Consider the following 17,309-nt stretch of genomic DNA (forward strand, 5'->3'; position numbering starts at 1 on the left):
CAATGTCCCACATTCCCAGCAGTCACCTCTCCAGTCAGCAGCTCAATCATCTTGTAGATGAGTTCTAGGATCTTCTGGTCATTGATGTCCTCATGTATCAGAGGGTGAGGTTGAGGCCCCGTGATTGGGCTCAGGGGTCTTCCCCATCCCTCAGACACAGGGTCCTGACAGCGCTCACTAGAGGTCTTCTTCACTACTGTGTAATCCTGGTTATGGAGAGACACATTAATAAATCTCACTACAGACATTTCCAGAGTCCTCACCTCTCCAGTTCTGTCCATCTGTTATTCCCATAGATAAGAATGATGTAATGTGACGTCATCAGAATCTCTCACCTCTCCAGTAAGCCGGAAGAGGATCTCTAGGGTGAGGTGTAATATCCTCTCCGCCATCTTGTCTTTTTCCATATCCATCCTTGATGGGTAAATCAGAAAAATTCTCTTATATAGAAGATCTTCACTGAGAGGATCCGATATTGTAGAGACCTGAATGAGAAGGAGATGAGCCGATGTAACATCATAAGAATCCTGTGTAATAATACAATTACTGGAGATAATAAGGGAAACATATGAGGAGATTATTTAAAATCAACGGCATTTTTGACAACCAGCCTTGCTAAAGCTCACAGCTGGGGGCCGGTATTCTCAGGCTGGTAAGAGGTCATTGATATAGGCCCCCCAGCCATAAAATAGCAGCCTGCAGCTGCCCTATTAGATGCACCTTTTCTGGCGCTTTACCCGACTCTTCACACTTGCCTTGCAGCGTTGGCAAGTGGGGTTAATATTTGAGTACTTTTATTGTTTTTTTTTTAAAAATTCACATAAAGAAATGTATTATTATTGGAACAATATATATTTTTTTACAATTTATTTGGGTTTTTTTTTTTTTTTTTTTTTTTACACATGTAATTATTATTTTTTTTACTTTTTTACTTTGTCCCAGGGTGGGACATCACTATCTAGTCTAGTGACAGATCACTGATCTGACACTTTGCGTTGCACTGTGTCAGATCAGCAATCTGACAGGCTGTGCTGCAGGCTTGCCGGCGCTTGCAAGCCACCTCCCTGCAGGACCCGGAAGGAGCCCCGCGGCCATTTTGGATCCAGGGCCTGCCGGGAGGAGGACGGAGGAGAGGCTCGGAGCAACGCGATCACATCGCTTTGTTCTGAGGGTCTTAGGGAAGCACGCAGGGAGCCTTCTCCCTGCGCTATGCTTCCCTATGACGCCGGAACGATGCGATCATGTTTGATCCTATTGTTACATGTTAAATAAAGGCACAGCCAGAATAAAGTCTTTTATTTGAAATAAAACTAAACAGTTTTCCATTTTTATTATTACGCCTAATCCCAGCGAAGCCCTCGATCTCCTGTAATACAAATAAAATATATAAAAAACAATATACCATACTTGTCCGTTGGTCTCTCCCACGCCGTAATCCATGTCTGGGGGCTAGTTTTCAAGCTGGACGGTGCCAAGATATGACTGCCCCAGGTGAATACCACTGGTGAATGAGATGCTGAGAGCGCAGCATCATTGACCGGAGTGACATCATCACTGGCATTTTCCCACGGTCCTGAGGTCACCGAAGTTCAGCCCGGCCTCGATGATGTCACTGCTGGTGAATGATGCTGCGCTATCAGCCAGGAAGGTTGCATCTTGGCACCATGAAGGTAGAAAACTATTTAGCCCCCAGACATGGATTACGGTGTGGAACAGAACGATGGACAGGTATGGTATATTGTTGTTTTTTTATTTTATTTTTATTACAAGAGAACGAGGGCTTCGCTGGGATTAGGGGATGCAGTAAGTATGGTTTAATTGAAATTAATAAAGGAGTCTGTGTAATTTTTTCAAATAAAGGACTTTAGTCTGGCTGTGTCTTTATTTACCATACAATTATACAATTATAGGATTAGTAATGGGTGGGTGTCTTATAGACACCTCTCCATTACTAAGCCATGGGCTTGATGTCACCTAACAATACAAAGGTGACATCAACCCCACAAATATTAACCCCACTTGTCATCACTACAGGGCAAGTGGGAAGAGCTAGGAAAAGCACTAGAAAAGGTGCATCTAATAGATGCAGCTTTTCTGGGCAGCTGCGGGCTGCTGTTTTGAGGCTGGGAGGCCTATACCCTTCTCCCCTCTGTGAGTTCTCTGGTGTGTAACAAGATTACATTTGTGGTTAAAACATTTCCCACATTCTGAACAGGAAAAAGGCTTCTCCCCTGTGTGAATTCTCTGGTGCTTAACCCCTCTCTGACCTTAGACATACCATCCCGTCGAGGTGACCTGGGCCTATCTGAGAAAAAACACCAAAAACAGGCAGAGATGCTCACCTGTCTGAATAGGCCTCAATACTAATGCACAAGTAGGATGCAGCGGACCCAAATGAAATAGCAAATGCACAGGTGCAATACCTGATGAGACAGCCAGCCTTCAATAAGGGTTTGGCCGTGTGGTGCACCCGTGCACTAAGATAAAAACTGTATCTGACCCTTGACGGGATAGTACGTCCAGCCGCGCTCACGGGGGGAGTGCGGCCGATTGCGGCTGGGTGTCGGCTGATAACCACAGCTGACATCCGGCACATTAACCCCCGTAACACTGCGATCAAACATGATTTGGCAGCATAGGGATGCATCACGCAGGGAGAAGGCTCCCTGCGTGCTTCCCTGAGACCCTCAGAACAACGCGATGTGATCGCATTGCTCCGAGCCTCTCCTCCGTCCTCCTCCCTGCAGGCCCTGGATCCAAAATGGCCGTGGGGCTCCTTCCGGGTCCTGCAGGGATGTGGCTTGCAAGCGCCTGCTCAAAGCAGGCGCCGGCAAGCCTGCAGCACTGCCTGTCAGATCGCGGATCTGACACAGTGCAATGCAAAGTGTCAGATCACTGATCTGTCACTACATAGTGATGTCCCACCCTGGGACAAAGAAAAAAAAGTAAAAAAAATAATAATTACATGTGTAAAAAAAAAAAAAAACCTACATAAATTGAAAAAAAAAATATATTGTTCCAATAAATACATTTCTTTATGTAAATTAAAAAAAAACAATAAAAGTACACATATTTAGTATCGCCACGTCCATAACGGCCCGACCTATAAAAGTGCCCCACTAGTTAACCCCTTCAGTGAACACCATGAAATAATAAAAATGAGGCAAAAAACAATGCTTTATCATAATACCGCCAAACAAAAAGTGGAATAACACACAATCAAAAAGACCGCTGAAAATGTCATCTTGTCCCGCAAAAAACTAGCCACCAGTGTCATTAGCAAAAAAATGAAAAAAAAGTTATAGCCCTCAGAATAGAGTGATGCAAAAAAAAAATATTTTTTCTATTATATTATATTTGATCTATTATTATATTTTTTCTTTTATTATATAAAAGCGCCAAAACATTAAAAAATTATAAAAATGAGGTATCGATGTAATCATACTAATCCGAAGAATAAAACTACTTTATCAATTTTACCAAACGCTGAACAGTATAAACGCCCCCCCCACAAAAGAAATTCACAAATTACTGTTTTTTGTTCATTCCGCCTAACAAAAATCGGAATAAAAAGCGATAAAAAATGTAATGTGCCCAAAAATGTTACTGATAAAAACGTCAACTCGTCCCGCAAAAAACAAGACCTCACATGACTCTGTGGACCACAATATGGAAAAATTATAGCTCTCAGAATGTGGTAATGCAAAAAATATTTTTTGAAATAAAAAGCGTCTTTTAGTGTGTGACAGCTGCCAAACATAAAAACCCGAGCTATAAATAGTAAATCAAATCCCCCTTTATCACTGCCTTAGTTAGGGAAAAATAATAAAATAAAAAAAATAATTTATTTCCATTTTCCCATTAGGGTTAGGCTAGGGTCACACTGCGTTACCGTTAGACGGACTGTGTTACACCGTGGCATAACGCAGTCAGTTAACGCTGCCATTAACCCCTATTATCGGGCGCATCGCCGACGCATGCCATAATCGGCATGCGCTAGCAATGTGCCGTCATTCTGTGACGGACTCTCGGATGCGGGCTGCAGCGTTTCCGGGTCCGTCACCGCTAGCACAGGTGAAGCTTCTGTGCTATCGCGATCGCATAACGCGATCTTGGAAAAGGCACTAGCATTGTGCAGTCTGTTTAACGCACGCGTTGATTGAACTACACCAACGCAATATGAACCTGGCCTTAGGGTTAGGGTTGGGGCTAAAGTTAGGGTTGGGGCCAGAGTTGAGGTTAGGGCTTGGATTACGTTTATGGCTGGGTTAGGGGTGTGTCAGGGTTAGGGGTATGGTTAGGGTTGGGATAAGGGTTAGGAGTGTGTTTGGGTTAGGGGTGTGGTTAGGGTTGGGATTAGGGATGTCTTGCGGTTAGGGGTGTGGTAAGGGTTGGGATTAAGGTTAGTGGTGTGTTGGGGTTAGGGTTGGAGTTAGAATTGGGAGGTTTCCACTGTTTAGGCACACCAGGGGCTCTGCAAACGCAACATGATGTCCGTTCTCAATCCACACAATTCTGCGTTGAAAAAGTAAAACGGTGCTCTTTCCCTTCTGAGCTCTGCCGTGCGCCCAAACAGTGGTTTACCCCCACATATGTGGCATCAGCGTACTCAGGACAAATTGGACAACAACTTTTGTGGTCCAATTTCTCCTGTTACTCTTGAGAAAATACATAACTGGGGGCTAAAAAATCATTTTTGTGGGAAAAAGATTTTTTATTTTCACGGCTCTGCGTTATAAACTTTAGTGAAACACTTGGTGGTTCAAAGTGCTCACCACAGATCTAGATAAGTTCCTTGGGGGTCTAGTTTCCAATATGGGGTCATTTGTGGGGGGTTTCTATTGTTAAGGTACATCTGGGGCTCTGCAAACGCAACGTGACGCCCGCAGACCATTCCATCAAAGTCTGCATTCCAAAACGCCACTTCTTCCCTTCCAAGCTCTGCCATACGCCCAAACAGTGGTTTACCCCCACATATGGGGTATCAGCGTACTCAGGACAAATTGCACAACAACGTTTGGGGTCCAATTTCTCCTGTTACCCTTGGAAAAATAAAAAATTGGGGGCGAAAAATCATTTTTGTGAAAAACATTTGATTTTTTATTTTTACGGCCCTACATTATAAACTTCTGTATTATCCTATAAACTTAACAAGAGCATGATGCCCCATAAATAAACATGACGTTATCAATTATAAAGAATATAAACTTTATTAGTATAGTACAGCAATTTTTTTTAAAATACCAGTAGTCAAACAATAAAAGTGTTGAGGATCGGTGAATGAACAAAGGATAACTCCAGCAAAACCCCCATTCAGCAAATGTAAAGGTGCAACCCAAAACAGCACATAATGTAATGCTCGGCTGTATAGGGCATAAAGGGCTTCTGAGATGTGGGGATAGGTATGGATAATACTATCCTGGACTAATACATAGTTACCAATAAGAAGTAAAGGCCAGTAATCCTCTCCTGTCTTAACCCACCCATATTGCACTTAGACCATTCAGTAAAAAGATCTATCTATATAAAGTGCTGTACGTTTTGCTTACCCATATGTGGTTTACTGCTGGGTACATCCATCAATTAGCCCCGACGCGCGTTTCGCGTGCTGAGCTTCCTCGAGGGGCTGTGTGGATTATGGTAAAAATTGGGTCTTATATGTCCCTGCTGCATCTGTGTCTAATTGCCGCACAGATTTGTGCGGTGCATGGGGGCGCGTCTTCCCGTCGGTGCCACGCTCCTTACGGCCATCTCAGCAGCGCACAGATGGGGAATAAAGTTCCCGTGACGTCAATAGTCTGTGCGCCGCTGTTAGAGATGCCTTTTGGAGCGTAGCCAGACAGGGAGTCCACCGCGCATGCGCACCACCGTCGCAGCCATTTTGGAACAGGGAAAGCTGAGCTGCTGGCAAGCAGCAACGAAGGATGAGACACATCGGGAGCACACTAATGCAGGTACAATTATAAACAATTCCAGAGAAAACATGCAAGGCATCAAATATTTATATGTAGAACAGTAATTTTGGAATTACAAAAGAAACATTGTCTCCACGAAGTCCATGTCCACATAATTATACTGGATCAGATAACATGGAATTCAAAGACCCTGCAGTGCCAATGGTGAAAGGTTCCATTAGTCATCCTCTTTACTAACGATTCAGTCAGCCAAATGTCCATTAGACGAATATATTGACACAGAATAAGACTGGGCAATATTGGAAAACTGTAACTAAAGAAAAAAAACATAAATTAATCAATAAAACCACAAATAACAGATAAAAATTAAAAAAGGGGAAAATAGGGCAAAGGAAAAGTGATTTATTTTAAAACACACCTATAAAAAGGGAACAAAGGACAATTTTTCATTGAGGCCATTCGGGGTCATGGTCCCCAATGTCACTATCCACCGGCATTCCAGTTGTGCTAGCGTACGCTTCAGATCCCCACCCCTAATGCCCGAGTGGACCCGGTCAATCCCCCGTATTTTAAGAGCATCTGGGTTACAATCATGATGTAACCTAAAGTGTCTCGGAATGGTTTTCAACTCTGAGACATTGTTGGCATCCCTGACAGCCATAATGCCTCTGACATGTTCCCGGGCCCTAACACAGAGCTCATGAGAGGTGAGACCTACATAAATTAGGTTACAAGTACATACCGCATAATAAACTACATGGGTGGTACTACATGAAATGTAGCTCGTAATCCGGTTCTCCCTACCTCCACCCGCTGCCGAGAACACAGTGGCCCGCACAATATTCCTGCACGCCTTACAGGAACCACAGGGAAAGCACTTTATATAGATAGATCTTTTACTGAATGGGCTAAGTGCAATATGGGTGGGTTAAGACAGGAGAGGATTACTGGCCTTTACTTCTTATTGGTAACTATGTATTAGTCCAGGATAGTATTATCCGTACCTATCCCCACATCTCAGAAGCCCCTTATGCCCTATACAGCCGAGCATTACATTATGTGCTGTTTTGGGTTGCACCTTTACATTTGCTGAATGGGGGTTTTGCTGGAGTTATCCATTGTTCATTCACCGATCCTCAACACTTCTATTGTTTGACTACTGGTATTTTAAAAAAATTGCTGTACTATACTAATAAAGTTTATATTCTTTATAATTGATGACGTCATGTTTATTTAAGGGGCATCATGTTCTTGTTGAGTTTATAGGATAATATTTATGTGGGAGTTTGCCCCACCTCTTCCCCTTCAAAGTGCTATGGGAACTCTTTGTTGAAGGGAGTGGTACATTTATGAACATATAAGCAAGGTCGGTCTTTGTTATAAATTATAAACTTCTGTGAAGCACTTGGGGGTTCAAAGTGCTCACCACACGTCTAGATAAGTTCCTTAGAGGGTCTACTTTCCAAATTGGTGTAACTTTTGGGGGGTTTCCACTGTTTAGGCACATCAGGGGCTCTCCAAATGAGACATGGCGTCCTCTCTCAATTCCAGACAATTTTGCATTGAAAAATCAAGTGGCGCTCCTTCCCTTCTGAGCTCTGCCATGCGCCCAAACAGTGGTTTACCCCCACATATGGGGTATCAGCGTACTCAGGACAAATTGCAAAACAACGTTTGGTGTCCAATTTCTCCTGCTACCATTGGGAAAATAAAATATTGGGGGCAAAAAATCATTTTTGTGAAAAAAAGGCATAGTTACTCACCGATAACGGTGTTTCTCAGAGCCCATGACAGCACCACAGAGAGAGGGGATCCGCCCTTCAGGGACAGGAAACCTACAGGCTAAAAGGGCGGTACCTCTCCCCTGCATCAGTTTGGTTTACAGAGCATCGGAGGTCCTCCAGGTTAGTGGCAAGAAAAAATATACACTTTTAACATAATGCTTAACAGGTGTACACCGTGTCTATATGAAACACACACTTCGTATAATATAATGTGCTCACCGCACACGTGATGAGGGGGGAAATAAGCGGGTGCTGTCATGGACTCTGAGAAACACCGTTATCGGTGAGTAACTATGCCATTTCTCAGTCCCCCATGACAGCACCACAGAGAGAATTGCAGAGATTGCCGCTTAGAGAGTTTCCACAGCCTGCAGAACCCTTCTTCCGAAGGTTAAGTCAGATGAAGAGGCTAGGTCTAGACGGTAGTGCCTAAAGAAGGTTGAAGGTTATGACCAGGTGGCCGCCTTACATATTTCCTCTGTTGGTACCTCCGACCTTTCGGCCCAGGAGGTCGCCACAGCCCTTGTGGAGTGGGCTTTCAGTCCCTCTGGAATTGTATTCCTGGTAGATGAGTATGCCAGGGCTATCGCATCTGTTATCCAGCGTGCTATAGTGCCCTTGGAAGCTTTGAGTCCTTTCCTGGGTCCCTGGAAGCAGATAAAGAGAAACCCTTCCTTCCTATGCTGCTGGGAGGATTGTAGGTATTGAACTAGACACCGCTTTACATCTAATTTGTGGAATTTTCTTCCTTTTTATTATTTGGGTCTAAGCAGAAGGAAGGATTACCTCCTGAGATCTATGGAATCTGGACGCTACTTTGGGTAGGTAGGCAGGGTCACTTTTAAGGATAACTCTATCATACAAGATTTTTGTGAAGGGAGGACTCGCAGACAGGGCTTGGAGATCACTTATTCTACGGGCTGACGTTACAGCTATCAGAAGGGCCGTTTTAAGTGATAAGGTTTTAAGGGGTATTGACTATAGGCTCAAATGGAGAGAGTCTGTTAAAGCTGACAAGACTAGATTTAAGTCCCAAGGAGGAAGTCTTTTTATAGTTATCGGTCTTGATCTTGACGCCGTTCTAACAAATCTTGTTATCCAAGGGTTGGCAGCTATATTTTCAGTGTACAATGCTCCTAGAGCCGCTATCTGTACTTTTAGAGTACTCACTAAGAGGCCCAGATATAGACCCTTCTGTAGGAATTCTAATATCTCAGCAATTGGAACCCCATCCTATAATTTTACCCCGGATGTGGATACAATTTTTCTCCAGGTCTTGCCATAGATTTTAGTGGTTACAGTTTTCCTACTTTTCCTTAATGTGGAGACTAGTTTATCCGAAAACCCTCTTTCCTTCAGTAGTGACCTTTCAAATTCCACGCTATTAAGTGGAGTTTCTCCGACTGAGGGTGGAACACCGGTCCCTGTGATAGGAGGTCCGGCAGATCCGGAAGAACCCAGGGATCGGTGATCAATAGCATTCTCAGCCAGGAGAACAAGGCTCTTTTGGGCCAAAAGAATAGTCTTGCCCCGTCCTGCCTGATTTTTCGTAGAACTGCTGGGATGAGGATTAGTGGGGGGAACGCATATGCAAGGCCTTGTGTCCAGGGAATCATGAATGCAACTAGCGCCCGAGGGCCCCCCTTGAGTCTAGAGAACAAAAAGCTTTCACTTTTCTGTTGTCTATATTGGTGAAAAGGTCTATTACAGGAATTCCCCAAAGTGCTGTGATCTGGTCGAAAATGCATTGATTTAATGCCTATTCTCCCTGTTTTAATTCGGTACGGCTCAGGAAGTCTGCTTTCCGATTCTCTACTCCTTTTACATGCAGAGCAGAGAGGGATAGTAGGTTGTTTTCTACTAAGCTGAAGATTTCGGAGGTGGCCGTCATTAGGGCTCGAGACCTGGTCCCCCCTTGGTAGTTCAGGTAGGCTACTACAGTCTGATTGTCCGAAAATACTCGGACATGATGCCCCCGTAGGCTGTGGAGGAAAGATAATAGGGCACGGCCCACTGCTCAGAGTTCTTTTTGCTTTGAGGAAGCCTCGAGTTCCTGACCTGTCCAAACTCCCTGAGTGACCCTGTTGTTCAGGGGAGCTCCCCACCCCGTGCGGTTTGCGTCTGTGGTAACTATTTGAGATACTTCTATTACACAAGGGATCCCTTTCGCTAGGTTGTTGGGATCCATCCACCAGACTAGGGAATGAATAGTGGCTGAACTTAGGAGTCATGTGGTTTTCTAGGTGACCTCTTAGAGAAGCCTGGTTTTTCAAAACATCCCATAGGAGGTCTCTCGTGTGAAGTTGTGCCCATTGGGCCGCTGGGAGGCAGGCAGAAAGGGACCTTAATAACGACATCACCCTTCTTAGGGTCATAGAAGGGTTTGAGCAGGCTTTCGATGCCAAATTTACTATCTTGTTTTTTTCTGAACTGGGAGGTGGCATTCTTGTGTTGTGGAGTCCAATGTTAGACCCCAAAATTCCTGAACTCTGGTTGGGTTTAATTTTGATTTTTGTAAGTTTAGGAGCCAGCCTAATTTTGTTAGAGCGTTTATCACTATGTCGCAGTGTTGTTGGCAACGTTGGGCCCAATTGCTCACCATCAAAAAGTCGTACAAGTATGGGACTATCAATATGTCTTTTTCTCTCAGATGGGCCATCATTTCCGCTATCAGTTTGGTAAATATGCAGGGTGCGACTGATATGCCAAAGGGAAGGGCTCTGTATTGGTATTCCCTTATTTTCCCTTTCATGGCCACTGCTAGTCTGATGAATTTTTTAGAGTTTTTGTGGATAGGGATGTGATAATACACGTCGCTGAGATCCAACACTATCATGAAACAGTTTGGAAACATTTTTGATTGTTGATTTTATCGATTCCATTTTGAATTTTTGGTTCCTCACATAACTGTTTAGCTTCCGTAAGTTTATTATTGTCCAGAAGGATCCATCCGGCTTTGGAACTAGGAATAGTGGGGAATAGAATCCCTTCCCTTTCTCTAGTAGGGGAACTTCCTGTATAACAACTTTGTCCATGAGTTTTATAATTTCTTGTTCTAGGGCCTCTTGTTGTTGGGGTGAGGACCTCAGCGGAGTTAGTACAAAATTTGGGGGGGGGGGGGGGGAGGGAAATAAAGTCTATCAGAAGCCCCAATTCTATTAAGCTCAGTATTCAGGGGCTGGTTGTGATTTTTTCCCAGGCCGGGAGGAACTGAGACAATCTCCCTCCCACCCTGGGGGAGCTGTCACTTGGGAGTTTTTTGTCTAGAGTGGAATTGCCGAAAAAAAGGAACCCCCTATCTCTTCTTTTCCCTTCATCCCATCGGTTCTGCTCCCTCGGGGGTCTTCTTCGGGAAAAATGTCCTATTCCGAAAGGCCGTTTAGCAAATGGTGGGGCCAAATTAGGGAACCCTTTCTTCTTGTCCCCTGCTTTTTGTAAAATATCATCCAAAGTTTCCCCGAATAAAAATTTGCCTTCACATGGGATCGAGCAAAGTTTCTGCTTGGTTTGCAAATCACCCGGCCAACTCTTTAGCCATAATGTTCTACCGGCTGCGTTTGAAAGGGCTGCTGATTTAGATGCGAGTTTAACCGAGTCGGCCGAAGAGTCTGCTAGAAAGGCCGCCACCCCTCTTATCATAGGGATAGAGTCTAGCACCGTATTTCTGGACACCCCATCCCTCAGTTGTTTCTCTAAATTATCAACCCAAATCATTGGGACCTAGAGGTGCATGCAGCTGCTATTGCTGGTCAAACATCCTCCTGCCGATTCTCAGGCCCCTTTAAGAAAGGTATCAGCTGTTTTATCAAGGGGATCCTTTAGGGTACCCATATCCTCAAAAGGTAGTGCAAACTTCTTTGAGGCCTTTGCCACCACAACATCAAGTTTGGGGGCTTTATCCCATGAAGTAGATGCCTCTTTCTCAAAGGGATATTTTCTTTTAAAGATCCAGCATCCCCATAGTCGATCTTACTGCCTTCACTAGTGTGTCGACTTCGTCTGGGGGAAAGCAATGGCGACCTCCGCTTCCGCTGTCAGAAGAAGAGCAGGAGGAGTCCCGTGTATCTGAGTCTCCACTTTCGGAGCTAGAGGAATCAGAGTGGGAATAGGGTATAGGTATTTTTTCCCAACTTTCCCCCCCTTTAAGGGATTTAAATACTGATTCTACCTCTGATTTAATTACTTATCGTAATTCAGAGGCAAAACTTGGGGTTTCCACACAGAGGACTTGTCCTATACAGGAGTCACAGAGCTTCTTAACCCAGGATTGTGGTAGGGCGTTCTCACACAAGGGGCAGGTTCTATGTTTTGTTTTCCCCGTTCTTTTCCTTGCCTAAGATAAACGGAGAAGAGGGGACCCCAATTATAATCGTGAACTGACACGAAGATCACTCACCCATCTGACGCAGCCGCAGGTACTGGTTCTGGAGGAGGAGTAGGATCCTGTAATGTAAGATCCATAGGTGGTGGCGTAGGCTGGTTTGTCACGCTGGAGCTCTTGCTACGTTGCCTGGAATGGCTGCTGGACCGACTATTCTAGGTGTCCGCAGAAGATCTTTTTCTCTGCACATCCGGTTTCGTCCTCTGGTGGTGTCGCCGCTGCTGCTGTGGTGGTTGGAGCTGCTGGTCGCTGTCTTCCATGGGTTTCTTCCTTGGAATAACGTGCAGCCAGGAACTCCCCAGTCTGAACCTTTTTAAATCTGGCGCCTAATACCAGCCCCCTCCCCTGTGGCTGCATCGCAGAAGTGCTGGGGTTTTTTTTTTCTTCCTGTGCTTGCGCGCTCTCCCGGGAACCCGGAAATGCTTGTGGATCTGGGGCGGCGGCCATCTTGGTGCACTTTGCGCACGTGCCAGCCTCGACCCAGAAGTTGTCCTCATTCCCGGCGCTACGTCCATCTTGGATGGACGCTCCTCATGCACGCTGGGTACCGGAGCCCCTACCTCCTATCCGGAGTGGCGGCTGCGTTTCTCCCCCACCACGCTGCAGACCTGTCAGTCCCAGCGGTGGTGGCTTCGGACACTGCACCATCCGTGGCAGGGGCCTTCCCGCTGCCATGCCCCGGACTGGCCGGCTCTGGACTTGCATCAGGCATCTTCAGAATCTTCAGGTACCGACACCTAGTAGGTTCCCCATCAGGGACAGGAAACCGAACTGCTGCAGGGGAGAGGTACTGCCCTTTTATCCTGTAGGTTTCCTGTCCCTGAAGGGCGTATCCCCTCTCTCTCTGTGGTGCTGTCATGGGGGACTGAGAAAAAGATTTTTTATTTTTACGGCTCTACATTATAAACTTCTGTGAAGCACTTGGGGGTTCAAAGTGCTCACCACACATCTAGATAAGTTCCTTAGGGGGTCTACTTTCCAAAATGGTGTTGCTTTTGGGGGGTTTCCACTGTTTAGGCACATCAGGGGCTCTCCAAACGAGACATGGCATCCTCTCTCAATTCCAGACAATTTTGCATTGAAAAGTCAAAAGGCGCTCCTTCCCTTCTGAGCTCTGCCATGCGCCCAAATAGTGGTTTACCCCCACATATGGGGTATCAGCGTACTCAGGACAAATTGCACAACAACGTTTGGGGTCCAATTTCTCCTGTTACCCTTGGTAAAATAAAAAATTGGGGGCGAAAAATCATTTTTGTGAAAAAAATTAGATTTTTTATTTTTGCGGCTCTACATTATAAACTTCTGTGAAGCATGTGGGGGTTCAAAGTGCTCACCACACATCTAGATAAGTTCCTTACGGGGTCTACTTTCCAAAATGGTGTCACTTTTGGGGGGTTTCCACTGTTTAGGCACATCAGGGGCTCTCCAAACGACACATGGCGTCCTCTCTCAATTCCAGACAATTTTGCATTGAAAAATCAAACAGCGCTCCTTCCCTTCCAAGCTCTGCCATGAACCCAAATAGTGGTTTACTCCCACATATTGGGTATCGGTGTACTCAGGACAAATTGTAAAACAACTTTTGGGATCCAATTTCTCCTGTTACCCTTGGTAAAATAAAACAAATTGGATCTGAAGTAAATTTTTTGGGAAAAAAAGTTAAATGTTCATTTATTTTAAACATTACAAAAAGTCCTGTGAAACACCTGAAGGGTTAATAAACTTCTTGAATGTGGTTTTGAGCACCTTGAGGGGTGCAGTTTTTAGCATGGAGTCACACTTGGGCATTTTCTATCATATAGACCCCTCAAAGTGACTTCAAATGTGATGTGGTCCCTAAAAATAAAAATGGTGTTGTAAAAATGAGAAATCGCTGGTCAACTTTTAACCCTTATAACTCCCTAATAAAACAAATTTTGGTTCCAAAATTGTGCTGATGTAAAGTAGACATGTGGGAAATGTTACTTATTAAGTATTTTACATGACATATCTCTGTGATTTAAGGGCATAAAAATTAAAAGTTGGAAAATTGAAAAAATTTGCAACATTTTCGCCAAATTTTCGTTTTCTTCACAAATAAACGCAGGTAATATCAAAGAAATTTTACCACTATCATGAAGTACTATATATCGTCAGAAACCAATGTCAGAATCATCAGGATCCGTTTAAGCGTTCCTGAGATATAACCTCATAAAGGGACAGTGGTCAGAATAGTAAAAATTGGCCCAGTCATTCACGTGCAAACCACCCTTGGGGTAAAGGGGTTAAGCAAATCTGATTCCTGGTTAAAACATTTCCCACATTCTGAACAGGAAAAAGACTTCTCCCCTGTGTGGGTTCTTTGGTTTATGGTATTTCCATATTCTGAATGTGAAAATGACTTTTCTTTAGGAGCAGATTGTGTTTTAATGCTTATTTTGTGACTTTCATTTTCCTTTGTAGTCAGTAATAAATCAGAAGACAGGACCTGTTTCAAAGGATCAGATGACAGATCTTTGCTATGAAGGGATGATGGTATATCTGAAGTAATGGCATTCAATTCAGTTGCATCCTGTGGGATTTCGAGATCATCTGATTTAAAAATTAAAGATGTCAGCTGTCCCTCTGATCTCTGGGTACAGTCATCTGCTAAGAAAAAAAACAATTATTTTTGAAAAAAATATCCTGGAATTTTATATTTTTGAACATTTCTACTTAAACTGTCCATAAAAATGGCAAGCTATGTATAAAACTGTAATTATTTACCAAGACAATGACAGTTTACAGTCTAATAGAAAACCTTATTAGATGAATCAGTAGTGCATGGTGTTCAACTGTTTGGTTTCTTTTTATTCAATATTTGGGAGGCAGAATGAACAATCAATGTTATGTAGGTGAAAATAATATCAATTCTCATCTCACAAAAAACAAGTCCCCACTCAGGTCCATCATCTGTCAATGGAAAAACAGAGGTTCCCACACTATTAGTGGCTCAAAGGCTGTTGAAAAGCAACAGGGTTTCTATAAACCAATCCAGCAAAATCCGCTCTCACTTCTGAATCTTGCAGTGTGCAAAAACAAAATTTAGGATCCTTGTATTTAGCAATATTATAGTGAGCACAATCTGGGCACTAAGTGTTGGGTAATAAAATGGCAAATGTGTAATTTTCACTCTCCAAATTCCACTGCATGTTAATTTCTGGAAAGTGGCTGTGGAATCAAAATATTCAGTCGTCCTACACACGTGGTCAAAATTGTTGTTACCCCTCGTTTAATGACAGAAAATGCCACAACAGTCACAAAAGTAACTTGAATCTGACAAAAGTAATAATAAATAATCTATGAAAATGAATGTCAGACATTGCTTTTCAACCATGCGTCCACAGAATAAAAAAAAAATAAAACTCATGAAATAGGCCTGGACAGAAATGATTGTACCCCTGAAAATGTGACAAAAGGGACATGTTAAATCAAAGTGTGTCCACTAATTAGCATCACAGGCATCTGCAATCTTTTTTATTTATTATTACTTTTGTTAGAATCAAGTTATTTTTGTGACCATTGTGTGTTTTTCTGTCATTAAACGAGGGGTACCAACAATTTTGACCACGTGTGCGTAGATGATAACCCTCAGTGAATTAATTTATAAAATGGAATCACTTTATGGGGATTTCGACTATTCTGGTTTTCTGTCATTTACTTATATAAGGGCTAGGGTTGATCGAATAACTCCTTATCTTAATAGCTATAGCTATATAGAGGAGCGCACCCGATAATCATCTGTTTAGCGCTGCAGCGGCCTTTGTTGTGGCTGTGTGACAGTCAGAACACATACATGCAGAGCCTGTGCCTGTTTTTGGGCTATGCATGTATGTGTTGTGACTGTCGCACAGCCACAACACATGCAGCAGCGACGATGAACAGCTCATTATCAGGAGCGCTACAGGCATCCAGGTTACCGAGGCAGCTATTCGGGAAGCGCTATAGCTATTTGAATAAGCACTTATCCGAAGCTATTCGATCAACCCTAATTAGGACTTCTGCATATGGTGTGTCGAATCTCCTCTGGGATCTGTTCCTGCAGTCCAGCTGGAGTAATCTGCTCCCTACTTCAGCCATTTGGAAAGTACCACACCCTACTAAAGCTCAAAGCATATGACAGGAATCTGCCAGAAACAGCATTGTTCTCCTCTGGTTCAGTCCACTGTGCTCACCTTGTGGCTTGTGTATTTGCTTCCTGTTGTGAACGTGGCCTGATTACTGACTACTCTTGGGTCTTCTGATTCTATCCTTCTGATTGTGACCCAGCTACCTGACTATTCTTCTTGCCATCTAATACCACAGAATAGCAGGTAACACCATGGACCATGCCTAGGGGTCCCAGTGTAAGTCCAAATACATGTAAGGGTGTTAAAGGGCGATGAGCAAGGCAATCCTTGGGATATGGAAAGCATAGAAGATAGTGCCAAGCATGTCCATGGTGGATATCTTTTGAGCTGCCAAGTGACCCAATACATTGTGTCTGCAATCTATTCTAGCTAGCTCTACATTCAAATAGTTACATGGCGCTCCTTCCATTCTGAACACTGCTATGTGCCCAGACAGTACAATCGTATGTACGGTATTGTGCAAAGTTGGGAAATAATTTGTAAGATCCATTGGTTTTCTATTATCCTTTGTGAATAATTCCAAAGTTATTACTACATAACGTGACACATCTCATATGAAAAATGGGGCCTGATTAGGAACACAAAACTGGCTGCAGGAAGAGGTTAAATCAGAGTATTTTTGACACTGACTACTGTAATCAAAAACTGTGACTATAAACAATAACACAACTACTGAAATGATCAAACTCAATAGTCTTCATCTGTAATAGCTAGCAGTGAAACCTTTCTGGGGTAATAAAAGTATGGGTCTCAGTGACTTCACAATCTAAACTATCCTAAGGGACAATATTTTCTGTCAGATTAGTATCAAGAAGAAATATTACACATTTAAAAAGAATATGTCTTTCAATTTGTGGTCTCTGTGGAATATGGGTTGGAGATCAGACCAATTTTCCTTAGGATGTTCATGTGGGGGTTGTATGTGACCATAAGAGGCACTCTGTTGTTGTCCTCTCTCAGTGTGTAATCCAGGAGGCCGTTTCCTGGGATCCTTGTAGCCCTGTGGATCTGTTCATCTATTACCAGTGGATGGTATCCTTGTTGTAGGAATGTATTCCTCAGTGATAGCAGCTGTAGTTCC

The 17,309-nt window shown here is 43.6% G+C and overlaps 1 protein-coding gene across 1 annotated transcript in view; it reads right to left on the reverse strand.

Annotated features, from left to right (window-relative positions):
• The window catches only part of LOC143766582 (uncharacterized), a 74,151-nt gene that overhangs the window by 33,219 nt on the left and 23,623 nt on the right, over nt 1–17,309 (reverse strand). The window contains exons 7-9 of the mRNA XM_077254365.1: nt 14,548–14,708; nt 336–485; nt 27–206 (exon numbers count right to left, since the gene is read on the reverse strand). Of these exons, the coding sequence (XP_077110480.1) occupies nt 27–206; nt 336–485; nt 14,548–14,708 (491 nt within the window). The remainder of the gene's footprint in view (nt 1–26; nt 207–335; nt 486–14,547; nt 14,709–17,309) is intronic.

Source organism: Ranitomeya variabilis, chromosome 4 (genome assembly GCF_051348905.1).
Source record: "Ranitomeya variabilis isolate aRanVar5 chromosome 4, aRanVar5.hap1, whole genome shotgun sequence".
Lineage (NCBI taxonomy): Eukaryota > Metazoa > Chordata > Amphibia > Anura > Dendrobatidae > Ranitomeya > Ranitomeya variabilis.